General features: G+C 41.5%; 2 protein-coding genes across 4 annotated transcripts; both read right to left on the reverse strand.

Moving 5' to 3' along the window:
- Positions 1 to 4,670: 4,670 nt before the first annotated feature.
- Positions 4,671 to 13,131, reverse strand: SERPINB1 (serpin family B member 1). Of its 3 annotated transcripts, none has more exons than XM_041413266.1 (7): positions 13,046 to 13,131; positions 11,555 to 11,730; positions 9,420 to 9,557; positions 8,502 to 8,619; positions 7,743 to 7,885; positions 6,894 to 7,061; positions 4,671 to 6,162 (listed from the first exon to the last, which is right to left on the reverse strand). In XM_041413266.1, the coding sequence occupies exons 2-7, from the start codon at positions 11,720 to 11,722 to the stop codon at positions 5,761 to 5,763; spliced, it is 1,137 nt and encodes a 378-aa protein (XP_041269200.1). In that variant the 5' UTR covers positions 11,723 to 11,730; positions 13,046 to 13,131; the 3' UTR covers positions 4,671 to 5,760. The 3 variants fall into 3 exon arrangements, with proteins under 3 accessions (XP_041269200.1, XP_041269198.1, XP_041269201.1); XM_041413264.1 differs by lacking the exon at positions 13,046 to 13,131 and adding an exon at positions 12,746 to 12,799; XM_041413267.1 differs by lacking the exon at positions 13,046 to 13,131 and adding an exon at positions 12,694 to 12,716.
- A 1,424-nt stretch (positions 13,132 to 14,555) lies between these two features.
- LOC121340419 (serpin B6-like) lies at positions 14,556 to 18,852 on the reverse strand. Its single transcript, XM_041413151.1, has 6 exons — positions 18,736 to 18,852; positions 18,199 to 18,376; positions 17,029 to 17,166; positions 16,289 to 16,406; positions 15,872 to 16,029; positions 14,556 to 15,636 (listed from the first exon to the last, which is right to left on the reverse strand). Exons 2-6 carry the CDS (start codon positions 18,364 to 18,366, stop codon positions 15,232 to 15,234), a joined length of 987 nt encoding a protein of 328 aa, XP_041269085.1. The 5' UTR covers positions 18,367 to 18,376; positions 18,736 to 18,852; the 3' UTR covers positions 14,556 to 15,231.
- Between the last annotated feature and the right edge of the window lie 212 nt (positions 18,853 to 19,064).

Raw genomic sequence — 19,064 nt, forward strand, 5'->3', positions numbered from 1 at the left:
AAATACTCCTGTGACAGCAGTGTGGTTTTGAAGGTTTGATATCCCTTTAATTTTATTATTCTACTTTCCAGAGCAAGTTTAATTCATTTTGTAAGCAGAATAGTCATGAAAATGGCCACTGGAGTGATGCCAAGCTCTTTGCACCTCTTTCCAGCTGTGATAGGACCCAGCCACCTGCGGGGCAGCTGTCTGGAGCACACCAGTTGCAGGTGGGTAAGCCCATGCAGCAGAGGTATTGGTGCTGCATGGGCTTAGATGAGAGGGGTTGCCACAGCTGCACATCTGGAGTTCATTCAGCACAACGTTCACAAGCCAGGAGCTCTGCGAGCTGAGAATGCAGTGCCAAGTCCACAAGTCAACTTCATTCTGGTTATTCCTCTTCATTCTCAAGACAGATTGCTGATCCTTGGCCTTGATCAAAAGTTTTGGATATACAGCATCCAAAACTTTGTGATTTGTATTGGAGATTAATTTTGTTGTGAGACTCCCATTATATGAAGTTCTGCGTGATGTAGGGGTAAAGCCAAAGATCCTGGTATAACTGAAATGTTTCAGAAATTGAACCTTTTTGCATAATTGTGTACTGTTAGAGGGTTTCACTCATATTCTTTAAACATTTCTATGTTCTTCTACCTTAAATAAGTAGTTTTTGAATGGGCAAAATGCTGTTCTAAAGACAAGCAAGTATTTCAACAAGCTTTATTTATATACATTTGCATGCTTTTCTTTTTAACACAATTCACTTTGTTGTAGTTTGGTTGGAGCTTGCTTGATTCTAAAGACAAGCAAGCATTTCAACAAGCTTTATATACATTTGCATGCTTTTCTTTTTAACACAATTCACTTTGTTGTAGTTTGGTTGGAGCTTGCTTGTTGCATAAATTAAGGGGGTATTAATTAGATTAGTATTTTAATCCTGATGGTCCTCTGAAATGCCTTTGGAGGAAATAAAGCAAGGTGTGGTCTTTTCCAATGCTGAACCAGCATGTGCTCACCTTCAGAGGGCAGCACAGGTTGGCAAAGGGTTCAGAGGTGGTGCTTCATTCCTCAGCCTCCGATGGAGGCAGAAATTATGCCCCTCAGGTCAGATCCATCAGACAGTGGTAAAATATTGGTAACTACAAGCTAATGTTTCAAAGCCATTGTGCCTCATGGCTGCTCTCCAAGCCAACTATTGTTTACTTTTTCCCTTCCTCCCTGTGGTAATTAGCCACACTGGAGAGTGGCTGCTTCCTGCTCTCTCCCTGCTGCTGATGTGCATCTCTTTTATATCCCTTTACGGGCGGTCATCTCCTCTCTTTGAAGACCTCCACACTCCATTAGAAAGTCCATCAGGACCAGATGCACTCAGAGGTGAACATCTCCCACCCCTCCAAAACAGACTCAAGGCAAAAACATTCATTTCCTCTCTTGGCAATTTATGCAGTCCCCACACGGGATTGGCAATGCTGCTTTCAACAAGCAGAAGCCAATCTCCTAGTGAAATTGCTTCAAAAGCACAAGAAGAAAGAATGAAATTTAAAAATCACAGAGCACATTTTTTGTTTTCTGGCTTTTGACGACCTGAAGTTTACCCTGAGAAGCTCACTGAAGGGCAAAAATGATTATGAATTGCATGCTGGTATAGCAGTGTATTTATTTACTCTTCAGAGTGTAGAGGTTTAAGGAAATACCAAACATTGCAGTGTCACTAGAAAATTTGGATTCCGTCAGCTAACAATTGCTTCTGCTGTAAGGAACACCACCAAAATCCACCATGCCACGATCTCTTTTTTTCTTACGTAAGTTGTGCCACTAAGAGATAATGTAGATCATGAGAAAGGCCATGCCCTCTCCATTCCGTGTTGATGAATTCAGTACTTTGAGAAACAAATTGTACTGATGTAAGTTGTTTCTTCCAGTAGTAACATGCCCTTGTGAGAGATATGGATAGCCACAACAGAAATGTCAATTAAATAATTCCCCAAATTAGTTCTATTGCAGGATTTTTTTAGAAAATTACCTAATGAATACTGTTTCCATCATTTAGCTTGTTTGACTCTCTCAGATAAAAATTTGGATGATACAGCTGGCAAGGATTTGTGTAAATATTTATGTGAAATCATTTCTTGAATTTTATTTTTCTTGTCCTGTTTCCTGTGTACAAAAAGTTGAAACCCTCAGTTTAACCTCTTTACTGCATTTTTTTCCCTCTTCTGTGAGCATTTTCTCTCATGTTGAGAGAGAAAAGCGCTTGACCAAAATGACTGCATACCATTTTCCATGAAATGACTTTAAAATGTAAGTGTTTATACAAGCTGGTTGTTTGAATTCCCATCTATCCTGAAGATACATTTTCTGGCTGCTGTGATGAGTTCATTATCTGAATTGCCAGCAGCTACCCTGCATGTTCAGCATGTTTCCAGACAGGCTGCGCTCTCCAGGATTTTGGCTGTGGTTTTTGTCTTTTATTGTTACTAAGTAGTCTGGGATTGCGTAGGCCTCTTAATGAATATGGCTAAGAGCATGCATTTAGATGGTAACACTAGATAGTATGACAGAACTAGCGGTTCACTACAGTAAAAAAAAAAAAAAAAACCAAAAAAAAAAACCAAAAAACATTAACAACAAAAACTTAACCAAAAAAATAGGAAACCCAAACCAAAAGCACGGTTCTGATTTCAATTGTACCTTTTTATCTCAATAGGTGCAAGAGAACTGGACTGGTCTTATTTCTGTAATAAACCACAGTAAATTAACTCAACCATCCATCCAAGACTTGATCAGTTCGGATTTTGGTCACGTACAAACATTTAACAGCAAAAGTATAGCTGAAAAAGCTCTGCATTAATTTATCTGTGTAAATTTATCTAATAAATTTATCTCTGGTATAAAGTGACGTAAAATGCAGAGATAACTGTCTTCCTTATCTACATTATGGAATGTACTTTCTAGGATGTGCAATTTCAACTGTATGAATCAGACAAAAAGCAGACAATTGGTGGTGGGCGGTGGTGGTTTTTCTGTTTAAATGACAAAGCCAAAGGGCTTTCCTAGGAAGTCTGTTAGCAGAAGTACAAAGTCTGGATTACTCATCACAGCACAGTGAACAAATATTTCTCAGTTTTGTCTTGTTATATAAAGGCTGGTCTGCTAAGAAGAGGCCAAAATAGAGGGGAAATCCAGCTACTGTAATCCTCTATTTCACTGGAAGAAACTCACATGTTGTGCACTCAAATCAGCAACCTGTTGCAAATTGGTTTTGAACAGGGCACTCAAGTACTCAACGTTCTCAAGAATTTACCAATTCCCTCCTAGGAAGTTTAACTGCAGGCAGGCTGACTTTTTAATGTTGCATTCCTAAGGGTTAATATAAACTAAAGATTTTGTAAGCAGAATTTTTTTATGTGGTGCATGTGGATTTATGAATGCTGCTTTGCTAAGACTAAGGCTAAGTTCCTGATTTTACATTGAGACTTCTGATGTTTCGGTCTCTCATCTTGTATCTCTTTAACTCATTAAAATTACATTTTCTACTATTTTCCTCAGTTAAAATATCTTGTACTCAAAATTACCCTGCTTTGAACTTAGTGAGGCCTGTGTTTATTCAGTAGTTCTACAAACAAAATCCTTCTCAAGAGGATAGTTGAAGCAGCATATTATTATTTAGAAATGTGAATGCAGATAGCATGCCAGTTTTCTCTGTTTGAGTCAGCCCTTGTCAGTCATTTGTTCTAACAAGAGCACAGGAAAAAAGCATGGAGTATTAAGGAAAAACACAACCATCTTATTGTGGGACATAAATTATGGGAGGGGAATATTGGCCAGTAGGGTTGCTGGGTTTTTTGAAATGGTTGAATGTGAAGCTGATTTTATTGAGATTCTTATTGCTGAGATTTTGTTTTGTGCACCCTGTCTGTAGAAAACCAAACTTGTCTCAATATAATTGAGTTACAGTTCAGTTACTGAATGCTGATACCAACACAATAAATACAGACATCAGTCTCTTCATAAAGCTGATTTGTACTATTATGCAAGGTTTTATCTTTCTTCTGATTTCCTGGTAATTGCTGCCCTAAAATCCTTCAGTCATGTATCTTGCACACATTGACTGTGTTTGTGCAAATAAAGATAAGGATGAAATTAAAATGCAGTTTTTGAGCCTTGCTTTGCCATCTACAGCAGCAGCAGCTTTTTTTGCTAAAATGCTGAAGCAAGGCCCAGAAACTCAGAGCAAACACAACATCAAAGTGTTCCAAATTTTTGCATGGGTTTTGTGCTACTATTTTTTGTTTGCAAGGCATTGGGTTCTCGAAGCACTCGGTGCAGAGGTAATTGCATTCACATCTGCAGGCTGCAAGACACACTCTCCTCTGCAAACCGACCAGAGCCTTTGCAACCGGGTATTGCAGACCAAGTGCTTGTGCCATTTCATACAACCATGAATCTCCCTGTTCCCTGTGGGGGTGAGCAGCTCAGCTTACACTTCCAGGGGAAGCTGCTGGCTCATGCAATCATCCCTTCTATTGAGTAATTTGGTTTTCAATATTTTCACCTACTCTGAATGACTTCAGACAGTTGAAGTCGCACCTGCTGCCCCAGTGGTTTTCTGTGGCTCTACTTTTCAGACAGTTATTTTGGTACTCTGAAATACTGAATTGCATGCAAAAAATTGCCATTTTGAACAAAAGTTTAGGTTAAAGATTTTATTTGTTGCTTAAAGACAATATTAAAATACAGTTTGCAATTACATAAATTCTTGTGCCCCATTCAGAGCTGAGGTTGTACAGGTAAATGTTACAGTACCCAAGATACAAGCAAATAACCTCCAAAAATAATCACAGAACATGACAGCATGTAATTGGCTACCAGGAATAAGGCTGTGGTACAGTACCAGAGGTTTCTGCATAAAGAGGTAGTGGAAGTCAGCTCAGTAAATATAGAATCCTTGTACATAAAGAGGAACATCAGATATTTCTTGGAGATCCTCTTCTGGGAAGCTGAAGTATCTTTTGGGAATTACAGAGCTACTGGCCAAAATCAAATGTAGCTTCTGAACTTTCAAAAAGGCACCTAAAACCCCTAATCCCTGAAACATTGTCTTTTAACACTCAATGTAAATTTTAAAAATTCTCTTTAAACACATCACCTAAAGTCTTACTCATTTTTTCTTTCTCATACAAAAGCTGTGTTGCAATTTTTCCTGGCTACTACCTTCAAGGGGTTACTTTTGTTTAAATAGCTTAATCCTTTCACTATTAATAGACAGACGTCTCTAAACAAATGTTATCTGACCTTCTATTTCATGACAGAACTGTGTATACCCAGCTGTTTGAGACATGCCTTTTGGTGCCTAGAATGATTTTATTACAGTATTTTTCTAAAGCAAGATTTTAGGGAAGGGATAGCTTTGCAAGAACAATCTAGTATTTATGCATAAGGAGTGATTGGATTATTAGGGAGTGACTGTTTATCACAATGGGGAGCTGTCAACACAGAAAAACCCATGTGAGGATGCATAAAGACTGATACTGTGCTTCAAAGACATGCATTTCTTGCAAGAAAATTTATTTCTACTCCAAGATTTTCCTTGTTCAATTAAAGATTATGTCAATCTCAAAAAAGAAAAATAAATTACTCCTCGTTTTCTCTGAAGCTATTTTAATGGAAAGGCAGAATCTCAGTCAAATTTCTAGCAACTCACAACAGGAGGATTAACTCGTTCAGGAACAAAGCTTTCATTAACAACAGCAGGAACTGCTGCAAATGCTAAGTTTTCTTTTATGGGGAAGCATATCTGCCCAAGAAAAGTATGCTTTGTGTTGGGTTGTGGCGAATAAAGAAAAGGAAAGGATGGTCAGCGTTGAAATCCTCTTCTATGGCCATGCAGAGCATAGCAATGCCAGCAGTGGCAGCTGCAGCTTCCGTGCCTTCCTCATTCACTTCCACAAAAGCCTTGTGGACAACTGCAGAGAGGAAGAGGTCACGTGCCCCTGACATTCCCGACAGGTCAGCCTTGCCACTGTCAAATACATCCAGCAAGCCCATAGCAGCTAAATCTGATTTAAGGTCATAGCTTTCCTCCAGCTTAAACTTTGGCAAACGCACGTGCACGTCAGCGGAATACAGATGCTCTGGACGTGTCCATTCCTGGATCTTCTCTAAGGTAAGCTGCTTTTCCATCTAGAATTAAAAGGACAGAGAGCATTACTTATCACCAGTGTAGTACTGCATTTTCAGTAACATTTATGAGGCTTTATTTATAGAACATTATAGGAAGGTAAAGCAGCTATGCAAAAATGAACATACCTATATTTTTGATAGCTAAATAGAGATTAAAAAAATACTATTTAAATTAGGTGGAGTCAGTGCAGTTTTTACTTTACAAAGTAATGTACACATTTGCTTCTTGCTGCAGTGTACAGAAGGGAAAATCATGCACTGATAGCAAGCCAGTCTTCTTACTGTTTCATCTAACTAAATAGAATTACCTAATTAAAAACAAGTAACGAAAATCATAATCAGAGAGCTCAAAGAAGCTGGTCATTTAATGCAAAACAGTCTCACTACTTTATGGTTAAGAAAAGAAAGACTTTCAAAGATACTGAAAGAATAATTCTGTCATTAAAAACAAACAGACGAGGCAAGGTAATTCTCAGTTAACTCTGTTTTCAGTCTCCATCATGGTTCATTCAGTTCAGCAGAGGACACATGAACACAAGCTACAAAATTAGAACACAACTTCTCTTCCTGATGCAGTACATCCATTTATTCTTTTCCTGCTACTAGTAGAGAATTGTCTAAAAATACACCAGATAGATCTGGTGCCCTGAGAACATGGGTTCACTAAGGCTTTAATTTTGAATGGCCAAACTTAAAAACATTAAACAACTGCATTGGCTTAGATGGGTCACCTTCTGCAGTCCAGTGGAATCCTCTTCAGTGTCATCAGGTAACAGGATGATCATACTAAGTTCTCTTCCATTGTAAGGCAGCTCTAAAACACGGATCTTCTCTTCAGGGATGTAGCCAAAATTAAATTTATTTTTCTGATACATCATTTTTACTGTCCTTCTTTCATTCTGGATGGATAAAAGGCACCAAAAGTAAGAGTTAAGGATATACTCATTTAAAAAACCAACAGAAGACAAGTAAGTTAAAACTGCATTTATGTAAACACTTATCCTCCATTATAAAACTTTCAAACTTCTGACTGCCTGTTTAATAATGATTTCTTCTGAAGAAATAATGAGTTTGTATTATATTTGGTTCTCCTTTGGCTTCTATGGCACAGTCCTCGCAGAAACTGAAACAGTTTCTTCAAACTGTTGTATGAAAACGTCAAGCTGACAAAGATCAACTCTGTTTAGCATAAAGCAGATGACTGCATACAGTAACTTGTAAAGCTGTTAACATAAGCAGAACATAGAACAAGAAGATGGGGCTTAATCAAAATCCTGTCAGTTCAAGACTGCTTACCTAGCATCACAAACAGACACAGTTCATAGCTGCTGATCTGCTACACACAGAAACCCTGCTAGGTCCTAAACCATAGGTGAGAATTGTCTCTAACACTATTCTGGTAAGACAACAAATAGTTTGCTGAATATGGAAAAATACTAAAATCCATACAAAATATTTAAAATATTAATCAATTACTTTGTATTTCTTACATATTTTATCTGTAAGCAACGCTTCACATTACCACCTATATTATTACACCTTTTCATTAGATCTGTCCCACCAGGACATATCTGTATTACCTTATTTAACCGAAATGGTGCATCAGTGGTGTCAGCTTCTTGGAATTTCTCTGCCCAGTTTGCTTTGAAATAAATAGCATTCACCAGTACCAGCTTGGTCATGCTATCAACTGAGCCTTCAGCCAGCAGATCGGGGATTTTGCCTTCAGAAGCAGCAGAAAAAAGGGTCACAACAAAATCATGTAGTCAGTTGATGGCATATAAAATATACATTGAGAAACTGATGCCATAAAATACTACAAATATAAAACCAATCTATTCCTGTAATAATGTGTATTTCAGTACCTGTCTCGCTACTTCACCATACTTTTTCTTAATATACACTTCTATAACTTTTGATATACAATGATTTCATGAAAATGTAACATTGTCAGTCTAAACTGTCACATGCAACTCATCCACTCCTCATACAAGAACTACAGCACGCCCACATTAAGGAATACTGAATTTAGAAATATATATACAATATATATATGGATCAAGACAGACTAAGCCAAATTGTCCATCTCATGAGTTTAGCCATTTCTCATGTTTAGCCATTTCTCCTGCACTCATGGCCTGAGCACAAAACAGAATGGAAAACTCTCAGGACTTATAGAAATGTTTAAATGTCTTGCTTAGGTCATTGCTGGTTCTGTCCATGCATCAAATGAGTATCCCAGGGCAGAATTAAACTGTTCAAAAGACAGCAGAGAATAAGGCCCATTCCTTCTCCCAAGATATGAAACCCTGCCAGTTATTAACACAAAAGTAATTTACCTTCAGTTTTCTCCTCAACCCACTGGTTAATTTCTTTCCTGGCTTTGTCACAAGCCTGAAGAAAATCAACTGTAGCCAAGTCAGCTCCATATAATTTCCGTGTAGTAGTCAGGAAATCCTAGATTTTGGAACGATAAGAACAGCTTTCACTGCATGCAAGTAAGAAAACATCTAATTATCAGGTAGATAAGGTGTACTCAGATTGTCACCAACTCTGAGGTGAGGTTCTAACAGTGTATTGCTTGGGGGAATTCTGAAGTTAGTGGTTTTTTCCCCACTCTTAGAGCAAGCCTCATAGTACATCAGCCATGTTTAGAGCTGATGGGGTGCTTACTGCAGGTGTTGCAATATTTACCTATCACTCTCCTGAAACAGGCGCAAGCACAGCTGGGATAAAACAAAACTTTCCAAAATAGCTGAAGAGGGACAAAAATACCACACAAAGTTGTAATTCACTGGCGAAGAGGCATGTCGTTAATGCATATTGGATATCCCCTCCCAAATAAACAGTGTTTTCAAAAAGACTGAGATAATGTGATACTACTCCGATGAAAATCCTAAAAAGCTGATTGCAACAGGAACAGAACTGGCTGCAACCTAAAAAGCTGGTTGCAACAGAATGGGATGTCATGATAGTTACTGTAAACTAAGAACATTGATCAGTGATTCTTCTCTTGAGGACAAGAACAGCAGAAGTGAACATGAGCAAAAAAAGGACTTGCTGTGTTACACCCTTCAGGTGAGAGGCACAGATGCTCACAGCTATGGAAATTCACACGGCAAGTATGAAGCACTTTTGTCAGCTTCCCAGAAAAGTTTAGAAATAGGCTTGGAAATAGTTCTACTTCACAAACACTCAAGTAGCTGCACTTTCCCCCCAGATCCCACCACATGCCATGCTGACGTGCACCACCGTACCTGCAGAAAGCTGTAGGACTTCTCTCCAAAGAGCCGGCTGGCCAGCCGTAAGAGATAGGGAGCATTGCTTCTGTTTATATCCGCTGTCAGAGCCTGGAATCTCGAATGAACATCTTCAACTTTGTCAAGATGAAGCGTCTGAAATAAAAAGAAGTGAACTAGCTGCTGTTAATACTGTCCTAAAAGAACATACTGTTCATCTGTAGGGTAGGCCTGATGCAGCAGGGTAGGATCCAGTAGGTAGGCTGAAGAAAGAGAAAAGAAAAGGCTGGAAGCTGCTTAGAGACTTCTGTAGATCTCAAAGAATGAGTCAAACTGTCCCTCGGTGCTACACTGCCCATGTCAGGCACTTGTATCGTGATCCTGGTTTATGCACAGTTACAGCTGAAGCTCACAGCCCCAAGTCCTGTCTGCATTTCTGTGGGCCTCTCCTCTGTGGGCCCAAGAACTCGTTCCCAGGTGAGGAATCAAAGAGAGATGATGCCATGGAGACCCTTTTGCTTTCTTGGTTCCCACTTTGGCCCAAGCGGATGTGGGGTTGTATATTTTCACAATATACAATCATCACTATCACAAGTGAGGTATTAAGAAAACTTTGAGCGATTATCCTTTATAATTTTATGAAAATGTAACTCCTTAAATATATATGCACTTCATATATACTTTTTATATAGAAATATGTATACTATATATATATATAGTAAGTATTAGGTTTAAGATCAAGTGCATTACTGCAATACCTCTGTACCAGTACCTCCTCTTCCCGAGGCAAGCTGGCTGGCCAGGGCTTGAAGATATGAGAGCAGAAGCTGCCAGACCTCAGGGACAGGGATGGCTACACCAAAGCAGGGACATTCATATTCAAATTTAAACCACGTGTTTCCCAGTAGTGAAGACTGCTGTGAAGGAGTGATTGGATTCAAAGGCAAGCCTTCTCTTTCTCTCACTGGGTTTTTGGTCAGGCTTTGCCGACCAACTCAGTACAAGCTGTGCTGTACAGGTGCGTGGTTGAGCAAGAACATCACAGAGGCAACCTTACAATAGAATTATGATCCCGGAAACAAATTTTTGTGTCCCTGCAAACAGCTCTTGACATTGTTAATCGGTCCCTCTTTAATTAGCACTGTGTTCATAAGTGAAGTATTATGGTATAGAAACATGCCCTGTTGAGGATGACTGTGTTGAAAGACATTTATTTTACCCCCAAGTTCCTTTTGCATGATTTGTGCTGTCAGTAGGTTTATCCTAGGTGGGGCTGTCAGTCTGATTACATGAAATATGTTCAAAGTCTGTTTGAACAAGTAGTGGGGAAGTAATTTTATTGAGTAAGCCCAGCAATACTCAACAGTATAAAACAGTTCCTCCTAAAGTCCAGAATACAAAGGTGAAATTATTCATAGGCAAATGCATGAGGATGACTGCAATGAGGAGACTCCCACACTTTTTTACAGGCGTTTGCCTAATGAGGATGCAAAAATAACAGTGACTGAGTCCCTTCTGTGACAGAGGTTGCAGGGGAAACTGGCACACTCCTATGTGCACCATTTTTGCAATTTATAAGGAGGTTTTTTTGAAACTATCATACCTACCCTAAAGCTATGGTAAGGATAACCATGCAGACTTAGAGTCTTCGAGATATCCGAGTGCCTGTTAGTGAGAGACTGGTACTTAGGTAGCATCACCCTGTATCATCATAGCCTTAGATATAAAACTATAGAGTGCTACTGTGTTTTTTTACAAAAGCACACACAATTATTGAAAATGAACGTACTGTTGGTGATCTTGTGTTATAAAGTAATAGCTTGTCGAATGTCTCATGAAAACTTATAGAGCCTTGCTGCTTGAAGTTATGATCAATTTAAAAGGAGACTGACTAATGTAATTAGTTTCCTCTGTCAAGAATTAACTACTGAAATTAAACTAACAACAAGGGTTATAGAAAATACAGACAGAGGGCTCTGGAGCAGGGTAGGCAGAGGGTAACTAGCTGCAGAATCTGAGGAAAACTGAGTGTGCATGACAGAAATCTTGTCCTGAACAAAAAAAAACCCCTCATTTCATGTCCCCTCCTCTAAAACACAACCCTTTTTAATGTAAATAAAATACAAAACTAATGACCATTTTATTTCACTAACCTTCAACACCTGGGCTTCTGTATTACCTTTGGCCCCCAAAAGGACCATGGCCAGAGCAGCAGAGATACTGACAGGAGAAAAGAAGACATTTCCTGTTGGGTTGGCCTCACTCAACCTTCTGAACAGATCAAGTGCAAATCTGCTGTTGGCATTAGACAGCTTCTCCATGGTTATAGCTGAAAAAAAAACCAGTTGATAAGAACCCTGGGAAACATTCTTCAAACACCTTGTCTAACCTTGTGTGACTCACAGAGTAAAGAATGGATTGAACTGGATGCAGCTGCTTACAGAAACAGCAAGAATATCATTGTCAGTGCACCTTATTCTTAAAAAAAAAAATCAGTCAAATTGAAAAAACGGGATTTTTTTCTGTGCTAATGGTTTGTTCCAGCCTTCCGTATTATACTAACTTTATAGATGTTATTTTTAAAAAATTCCTTTCATGCAGATCTGGAACTGGAAGTATGTGTTCTGGTAGAGTTGCAAAAGTCCCTCAGCCTCACAGACCCAGCACAAGCCAGGGCTCCAGCATTCCCTCTGCTCCTCTGCAATGCACAGAGGACATTCATAGCATCTGCTCAGGGCCATTCAGACACCGCCTGCCTTCATGCCACAAATCCATGTCCCTGAGCGGTGACAGGACTGCCAAAGGCTTCCGTGCACGCTGTCTTTCAGCAGCGGAGAGCAGCGCTGCTCCCCACCCGCGCTGCCAGGAGCACGGAGCTGCCTGCCCGCCGCATCCAGCACCAGCGGGGCTGCGCGGCCCCAAAGGCTCGGGCAGGAACCCCGGCGTTCTGAGGGCTGCAGGTGACCGGCGGGGACACAAGGCAAGCGATGCCTTTTGGGGAGATGCTCAGGAGCAGGGTGAAAGGCGCAAGGGTTGGCTCAGGCTCAAAACCCCACCGAAGGGCCAGCGGCGGCACCGCTGGATGCTGCGCCAGCTCAGAGTCCGGCTGCTCTGCGCTGGCTTGCAGCCGGAGTCCCGGGTTGTTTCTTTAGCTCCTCCGGACGCAACTGCGTGGAGGAGTTCACGCCAAAATTTGGCTGTTTCCCGCACAGCCTCTCTACAGCAATTGCAATCATTATCGGCTTCCTCCGTGCCAGACAGACAACACGCGGCAGATCTGCGATGTACTTACCGAGCTGCAGGCTAAGGAAAGACCAACCCTAGATCTGCGATGTACTACTTACCGAGCTGCAGGCTAAGGAAAGACCACCAACCCCGACCCCGTTAAAAGCACCCAAGCCCCCAGGCGTACTTTCACTTTCGTTTAGCTCCCCTCACTGCGCAAGCCTTTCACCCAAACCAGCGCCGGACAGCGCCCACCCCCGGGGCCCGAGAAGCGCCCCCCGCCCCGCGCAGACCCCGCCCGCTGAGGCGGAGAGGAAAAATTTCCCCTTCTCGTCCCGTTCCTGTCCCTTTCCCGTGGGATGCGCCGGGGGCAGGGTCGGAGGCAGCCCCGCGGAGCCAAGGGCCGCTTGGTCACCTACCTGCCGGGCAGCGCGGAGCGGGCTGGGATGCGGTGGGATGGGATGGATGGAGCGGAAGGAGCCGAGCGGCGCAGTGACAGCGCGGTGTCACCTGCGGAGACCCCGCCGGGGCGGGGAGAGGCGACGGGGGCGGGGCGGCAGGTGTCACCCCGCGGCCGCTCCCGTCCGGGTGTCCCCGATTGTCCGGCGGAGAGAAGAGATTAACCAAATTAACCAAAAACCCTCACCCTGCCCCAGCCGTAAGAGATCCAGGTGTTTTAGACCCATGGGACAAGCACATCCCTGCTGCCCAGGAAGGCTCCTCTCTGCCTTTCCACCGTGTGTCTCTATTTGGACTCATCTTTTATGAAGTTATTTCGCTTTTTTTTTCTCTCTCTTTTTCATTTCAAAAAAACTAACTTCAGGTGGAGTTTTCTGTGGTTTATCACAATCTTCGCTATCTACCAGTCCTTGGGACATCCCCAACTATACTGCCCATATTGATTTTAGGTGCACAGCCCTTTAACTGCAGTGTATGGCATGTGCACCTGTGATAAAAATGTTGGGTCTCATCCCTCTCCCCTGCATATAATGCTTTTGTGTGTTTCACCTGAGACAGGTCTTACTGTGTACTGAATAAAGGATAGGCCCATCTAGCACCTTTCAGATAATGTCCACCAAGCCTTGACATCAACCTATGCAAAAAATCAAGAGGAAGTGTTGCTGTGCTGGCCAGAAAAAAAAAATTGCTATCTAGGGAACCCCTTGGTGTCCTCTGAAATACCTTGAAATCCTTTCAAGGCCAACCACTAATTCATGGCGAGCCAAGTAAGCACCTCGGGTTTCACTATCCAGAAAAATCTTTTTTTTGCAAAAAACCCCAAACAAGCTACATAGAAGTGAGTATTACAAGAAACAATTTTCAGAAAACTGGTTAAAAAATGCACTACTAATAGTTGCAAAAAAACCCAGACTACTACAGCACTTAAGAGTTCTTTCAGTATTTCAAAAACAGAAAGCGCAAGAAACATCCCCATGTCAGGACAGCAGTTTCAGCTTTGTCTCTCGTATTCCACAGTTAGATGATATTCTTGTTAAAGGACTAGAACCAGGCGAACGGTAAAAAACTCAAGATCGCCTGTGGTGATGGTTCTCACCATAAACACCCTCTAAGGACATGTGCTGAAAGATTGTTCTTTACTAAGAGCTGGTCCAGGTGTTGGCCAAAACCCCACATCTACGCAAGAAGCTCAGCTAGAACCTGGAGCAGGCTGCCAAAAACACCTTTCAGCTCCAGGCAATGTATCAAGGCACTCAATGGATGTGACTGGAAGGTAAAAGGGGAGGGCAGCTACAAATGTGCTCCAGCCTTGTCACAAGCAAAAGTAACTTCTCTCCTGCCGCTTCTCTTTCCCCGGCTAGCTGATGTTAAGGGAGGGAGGCAGCAGTTTTTCCTCCTGGAGCTCCATTGAATCCCAGTTGTCAGTTGTTTCGGCGCAGTATAAAACACAGGCAGCGCACACGGGTCCCAGGGAAACTTTATTTGATGGCAAATTTCCCCTTTCTTCCTCCTGGGCCCCGATCAAGGGGCGAACAAAGACTTGTATCTCAGGGGAATGTTCGGGGAAGACCGAACTTTAAACAAATCAGGAGAGTTGGGAGTAAAAACCTAGGCGGGGAATAACAGTAGTGAACCAATAAACTTCCAAGAAAGAAAAAACAGTTTCAGTAAATGGATAAAGTTTGGAGAAATAGAAACTAGAAACTAGCTGACAACATGACTGCGAAAAGGCGGAGACAAAAGGAAAACAGCACCAAGGAAAACCACAAAATCACAAATCAAACCATAGACCTACTAATAAAACAAAAAGCACAATACAACACTCTCCCACGGGATCTCACTGCCTGACTGCCTGCTGGACACCAAAAGAGAAGTCAAGCACAGAAGAAGTGTTTGAGAGAGCAAGTGGCATGGTTCTTGTGTCAGCCAGAACCTGGAGACCTCTGCACACAGGCACAGGAGGGGTTGGACATGGCAGGAGCTCTGTTTGTCTAAGCAGCTCTCTTATTCCTGCCAAGCCCAAGATCAAAATCAGAGAAGAGGGTGCAGGCACAGCTGAGACAATTAGTGCAAAAGGAATCATCTGCTTCTAGGGAAATACAAATTTATTGTGTGATGGTACCTATGCAGCCAAGACATCTCCTCCTTAGGGACAGCAAAATCTGCCACAGAACAAAAGGCTGGAAGTTTTGTTGTGCCGGATGAAGAAGAGGAAAGGATGATCAGCAGTGAATTCCGGAACAATCATAGCACAGCACAACACCATCACTGCAGCTGTGGCAGCAGCTGCTTCAGTGCCTTCTTCATTGACTTCCACAAATGATTTGTGAACCACTTCAGAGAGCACCAGCTGGTTGCCAGGTGAGATTCCTGAGAAGTCTGCCTTGCCCAACTCAAATGCATCAGGCATTCCCATGCTGCTCAGAAGTGGTTTCAGATCATAATTTTCTTCCAGTTTAAATCTGGGTAAAGACACCCTCACTTCTGTAGACCTCATCATTTTAGGACTGATCCAATCCATCAGTTTCTCATATGTAAGTTCCCTTTCAAGCTAAATAAAAACCAAAAATTTACTAAATTACAATAAGAATATAGCCCGTTACAGAGTCAAAAAGCACATAACATGAATCATTATTTCCCCAGAGTTTATAATGAAGATTAATGCTTTTTTCCTTTTTATTTTCAATAGGGGAGGAAATGCAACAAAACTTTTGGAATAAATTCCTTGTTCACAATGCCAAAGACACCAAGCTTGTATCCTTTCCTCACCACAAAAGAGATCCTGCCCTTTCCTCTGAGCCTCTTTCCAGCCAGTGCGGCCTCTCTCTGGTGCTCTGTTTGTTGAACTGCTCTTCCCAATTGCCTTTGAAATAGATGGCATTCACCAACACAAGCCTGGTCAGAGAATTCAGAATTCCCTCTGCCAACAGGTTCTGAATTTTACCTTTAGGATTCAAACAAAAATCCCACATTATTTTATAGGTTGACATGGATCTAATTATTACCCAAGATAATACCTACTCTGCAATTAATAAACAAGAGAGAAGAGAAGAGAAGAGAATTAAGTACCAGACACACAGCAATCGCTTGTCATCTGAGTTGTTTGAATTCACAATACTACATCCTGAACTAGTTGTTTTTCAAAACAATGGGCAAGGGTTAATTCCCATTAAACAGAACTGGGCACTTGGAAAAGCACTCACCTTCAGTCCTTTTCTCTACCCAGCCATTTATTTGTTTCCTAGCATCCTCCCAAGCATGCACGAAGTCCTTCTGTTCCAGGCCAGCATGGTAGGATTTCTGACTGGACTCTATAAATGACTAACAGGGACATTCACAACAGATTTGCAGCAAGAGATTTACTCTCATTCAGACACAGGTGATCCTTACATTCTCCAAGGATATATGCCAGCTTTCCTTCCCCATCTTCAGACTGAGTCATTAACATTCTTTCTGCCAAGTTCCCACTAGGACTTATAGCACTTCATTGAACTAGCAATCAATATTAGTGATATGGCTTATGCACTGTAGTACAAACTTCTACACTTCTTTCACAAAAATGAGGGGTGTTTTTCCCTTGTATTTATTTTGTGCTTCTGAGACCTGACATATGACTTTATAAGCTTCTTTATAAGACCTTTGCTAAGAGATGCATCAACCATTTGTTCCATAGCCAAACAGATTAATGGATCACAGAACCCTCAAGTGTAGAGACTGCTGGATTTTACCCTGCTTAGCATCACTTCTCCACTCAGAACACAAATTATTTAAAAGGGGATTTTCCACCAAGTTCAGACACCAAGCTCTGGAAGAATCTATTGCCCTCCTGTGTCTTAGCACAGAAAATCTGGAAGACAAACCCAAAAGCCTGCCTTTACTGCCAGAGGAAAGAGGTAGCAAATCCATTAGCCTAACAATCATAACAAACTTAATGACTACTTACAGGAAGAAACTCAAAGGTCTTTTCTCCATAGAGCCGGTTTGCAGTTCTCAGGATGTATTTGCTCTTTGGATCATTAATTTCAGAGAGAAGGGATTGATACCCATTGTGAGCATCCTGGGCGCTCTTCAGAGAAAGCACCTGCACACAGACAACAGCCACAACAGTGTCCTTAACTTCTCTAAACACACTTGCTACAGCATGACTGGTTTTATATTAAAATTACATTTAAGTTAAATATTGTGATTGGAAGCCAAAAGAGTTTTTCACCACACCTCCCGTCTGGAGCATATCATGCAAGTCATATCTGATGTACCCAGCAAGATGTTGCACAAGTCATAATTTAGGGAGCAGCAGAGTCAGCAGTGCTGATTTCCCTACCCTCAAGGCAAGCCCTACAGGATCACAGAATGGCTCAGTTTGGAAGGGACCTGTGGGGACAATCTGCTACAAAGCCCTGCCCAAGCAGGGACACCTAGAGCTGGTAGCTCACGACTGTGTCCAGAAGGATTCTGGGTATCTGCATCTATAGCAACAACACAGGTTTCTGAGAAATTTTTATAAAGTACATGGAAACAAGATCTGAGTTCATACTCCTCTTCCACTTTGCAATGGCAGCAAACAACCAAAGCAAAAGGACTGCTCCTGCACTCAATATTGTCATTTCCTACATAAAACACATACCAAGAGTTATTTGCTACCTGAGCAAAGTTTTAAAAATGCATAAATCACGCAACAGTTACCTCATTAGAATATAGACTATTGCATTTTTATTATATTTTTTAATGGGCCTGACTTCATTTCTGAACTTGTAGGATACGATTTTATGTCCACGCAAGGAAGGAAGAGAAAATAATTTATGTAGCCACCAAGTGATCAATAAAATCTCTACAGGTACATCCTATTTACATATTAAAGATCTATCTCAAAAACCAGAAAAAAAAACCCACACAAGAAAAGGCAAGAAACTCTTCATTTTATAATAAAGGAACATCCCCTTTCAAAAACAATGAAAATTGATTGTCCTTATACACACAGCAGAGGAAGAGCTCTGCTCACTCACACCACAGTCACAATCACAGTTTAGCACACGTGCATGTCACACACTGGAAGACAACTCTGTTCCTCATATGATCCCATCAAATGCAATCCACCAAGTTTATTCTGACCTACCTTGCTTATCTGGGCTTCAGTGCTACCTCTTGAACCCAGCAAAACCATAGACAAAGCAGAAGAAATACTAAATGGTGAAAAGAACACATTCTGCCCACTTTTCTTCTCACACAGCATTCTTAACAGCTCCACAGCAAAAGTGCTGTTGGCTGCACAGAGGCTTTCCATGCTTCCGAGCCTGGCACATAAAACACAGAACAAGGATGATCAAATTTATTTGAACACCAGTTGTTTCTCCCTTCTACACTTCCCAGCACAAACTGGGCAGCGAAGGTTGGAAAATTATCAGCTCACTGGAGACTGATTTGGTGCCACAAGCACATGAGATCCCATCCTACACATTTGAATTATTTTACCGGTTTAGAGTCTGCTTCTAAATTTCAGTCCCACCCACATACAGTGTGACATCTTTTGAGGTGGTCAGGCACAACAGCATTTTGGTCAGGACTTCCTGAAAGAAGTTTCCCTTGACTTCACACAGAAAAAAAATTCCCTTTATTAGACCACCAGAGTCAGAGTTCAGAACAGCAGCATTACCTTCTGTAAGTCTACAGACCCTCAGTGATAGCTGCAGCTTGCTTCTGCGTGTGCACGCTGGGTATTAAACCTGCCAGCCAGGCTGGGAGAAGCCAGCAGAAGGACTTGGCCTGAAAATAAGAGAACGAGCATGAATTTCATTGTCACTGAAACATTCCCTTACCAAAAAATATAAAAAAAACCCACCACATTCAGACCAAAAAGATCCAGAATAAGAACCCCAAACAAACTAAAAACCTCCACCACAGCAAGCAAGTATAAGGCACATTATAATACGATATTTCTTCCCCACATTTCCAGCAACTTTACTTATCACTCCACGTTAATGG

Source organism: Onychostruthus taczanowskii, unplaced genomic scaffold, assembly GCF_017590055.1.
Source record: "Onychostruthus taczanowskii isolate IOZ18803 unplaced genomic scaffold, ASM1759005v1 scaffold40, whole genome shotgun sequence".
In the NCBI taxonomy this organism is placed as follows: Eukaryota; Metazoa; Chordata; class Aves; order Passeriformes; family Passeridae; genus Onychostruthus; species Onychostruthus taczanowskii.

Excerpts from the sequence above, each read along its gene's own strand:
- SERPINB1 (XM_041413266.1), bottom strand. The coding sequence starts at position 11,722 with ATGGAGAAGCTGTCTAATGCCAACAGCAGATTTGCACTTGATCTGTTC. Across the intron at positions 7,062-7,742 it reads CACCATTTCGGTTAAATAAG|AATGAAAGAAGGACAGTAAA; the intron begins GTAATACAGATA and ends TTATCCATCCAG. Across the intron at positions 6,163-6,893 it reads ATTCCACTGGACTGCAGAAG|ATGGAAAAGCAGCTTACCTT; the intron begins GTGACCCATCTA and ends TTTTAATTCTAG.
- LOC121340419 (XM_041413151.1), bottom strand. The coding sequence starts at position 18,366 with ATGGAAAGCCTCTGTGCAGCCAACAGCACTTTTGCTGTGGAGCTGTTA. Across the intron at positions 16,030-16,288 it reads GGTAGAGAAAAGGACTGAAG|GTAAAATTCAGAACCTGTTG; the intron begins GTGAGTGCTTTT and ends TGAATCCTAAAG. Across the intron at positions 15,637-15,871 it reads AAAGAGGCTCAGAGGAAAGG|CTTGAAAGGGAACTTACATA; the intron begins GCAGGATCTCTT and ends GTTTTTATTTAG.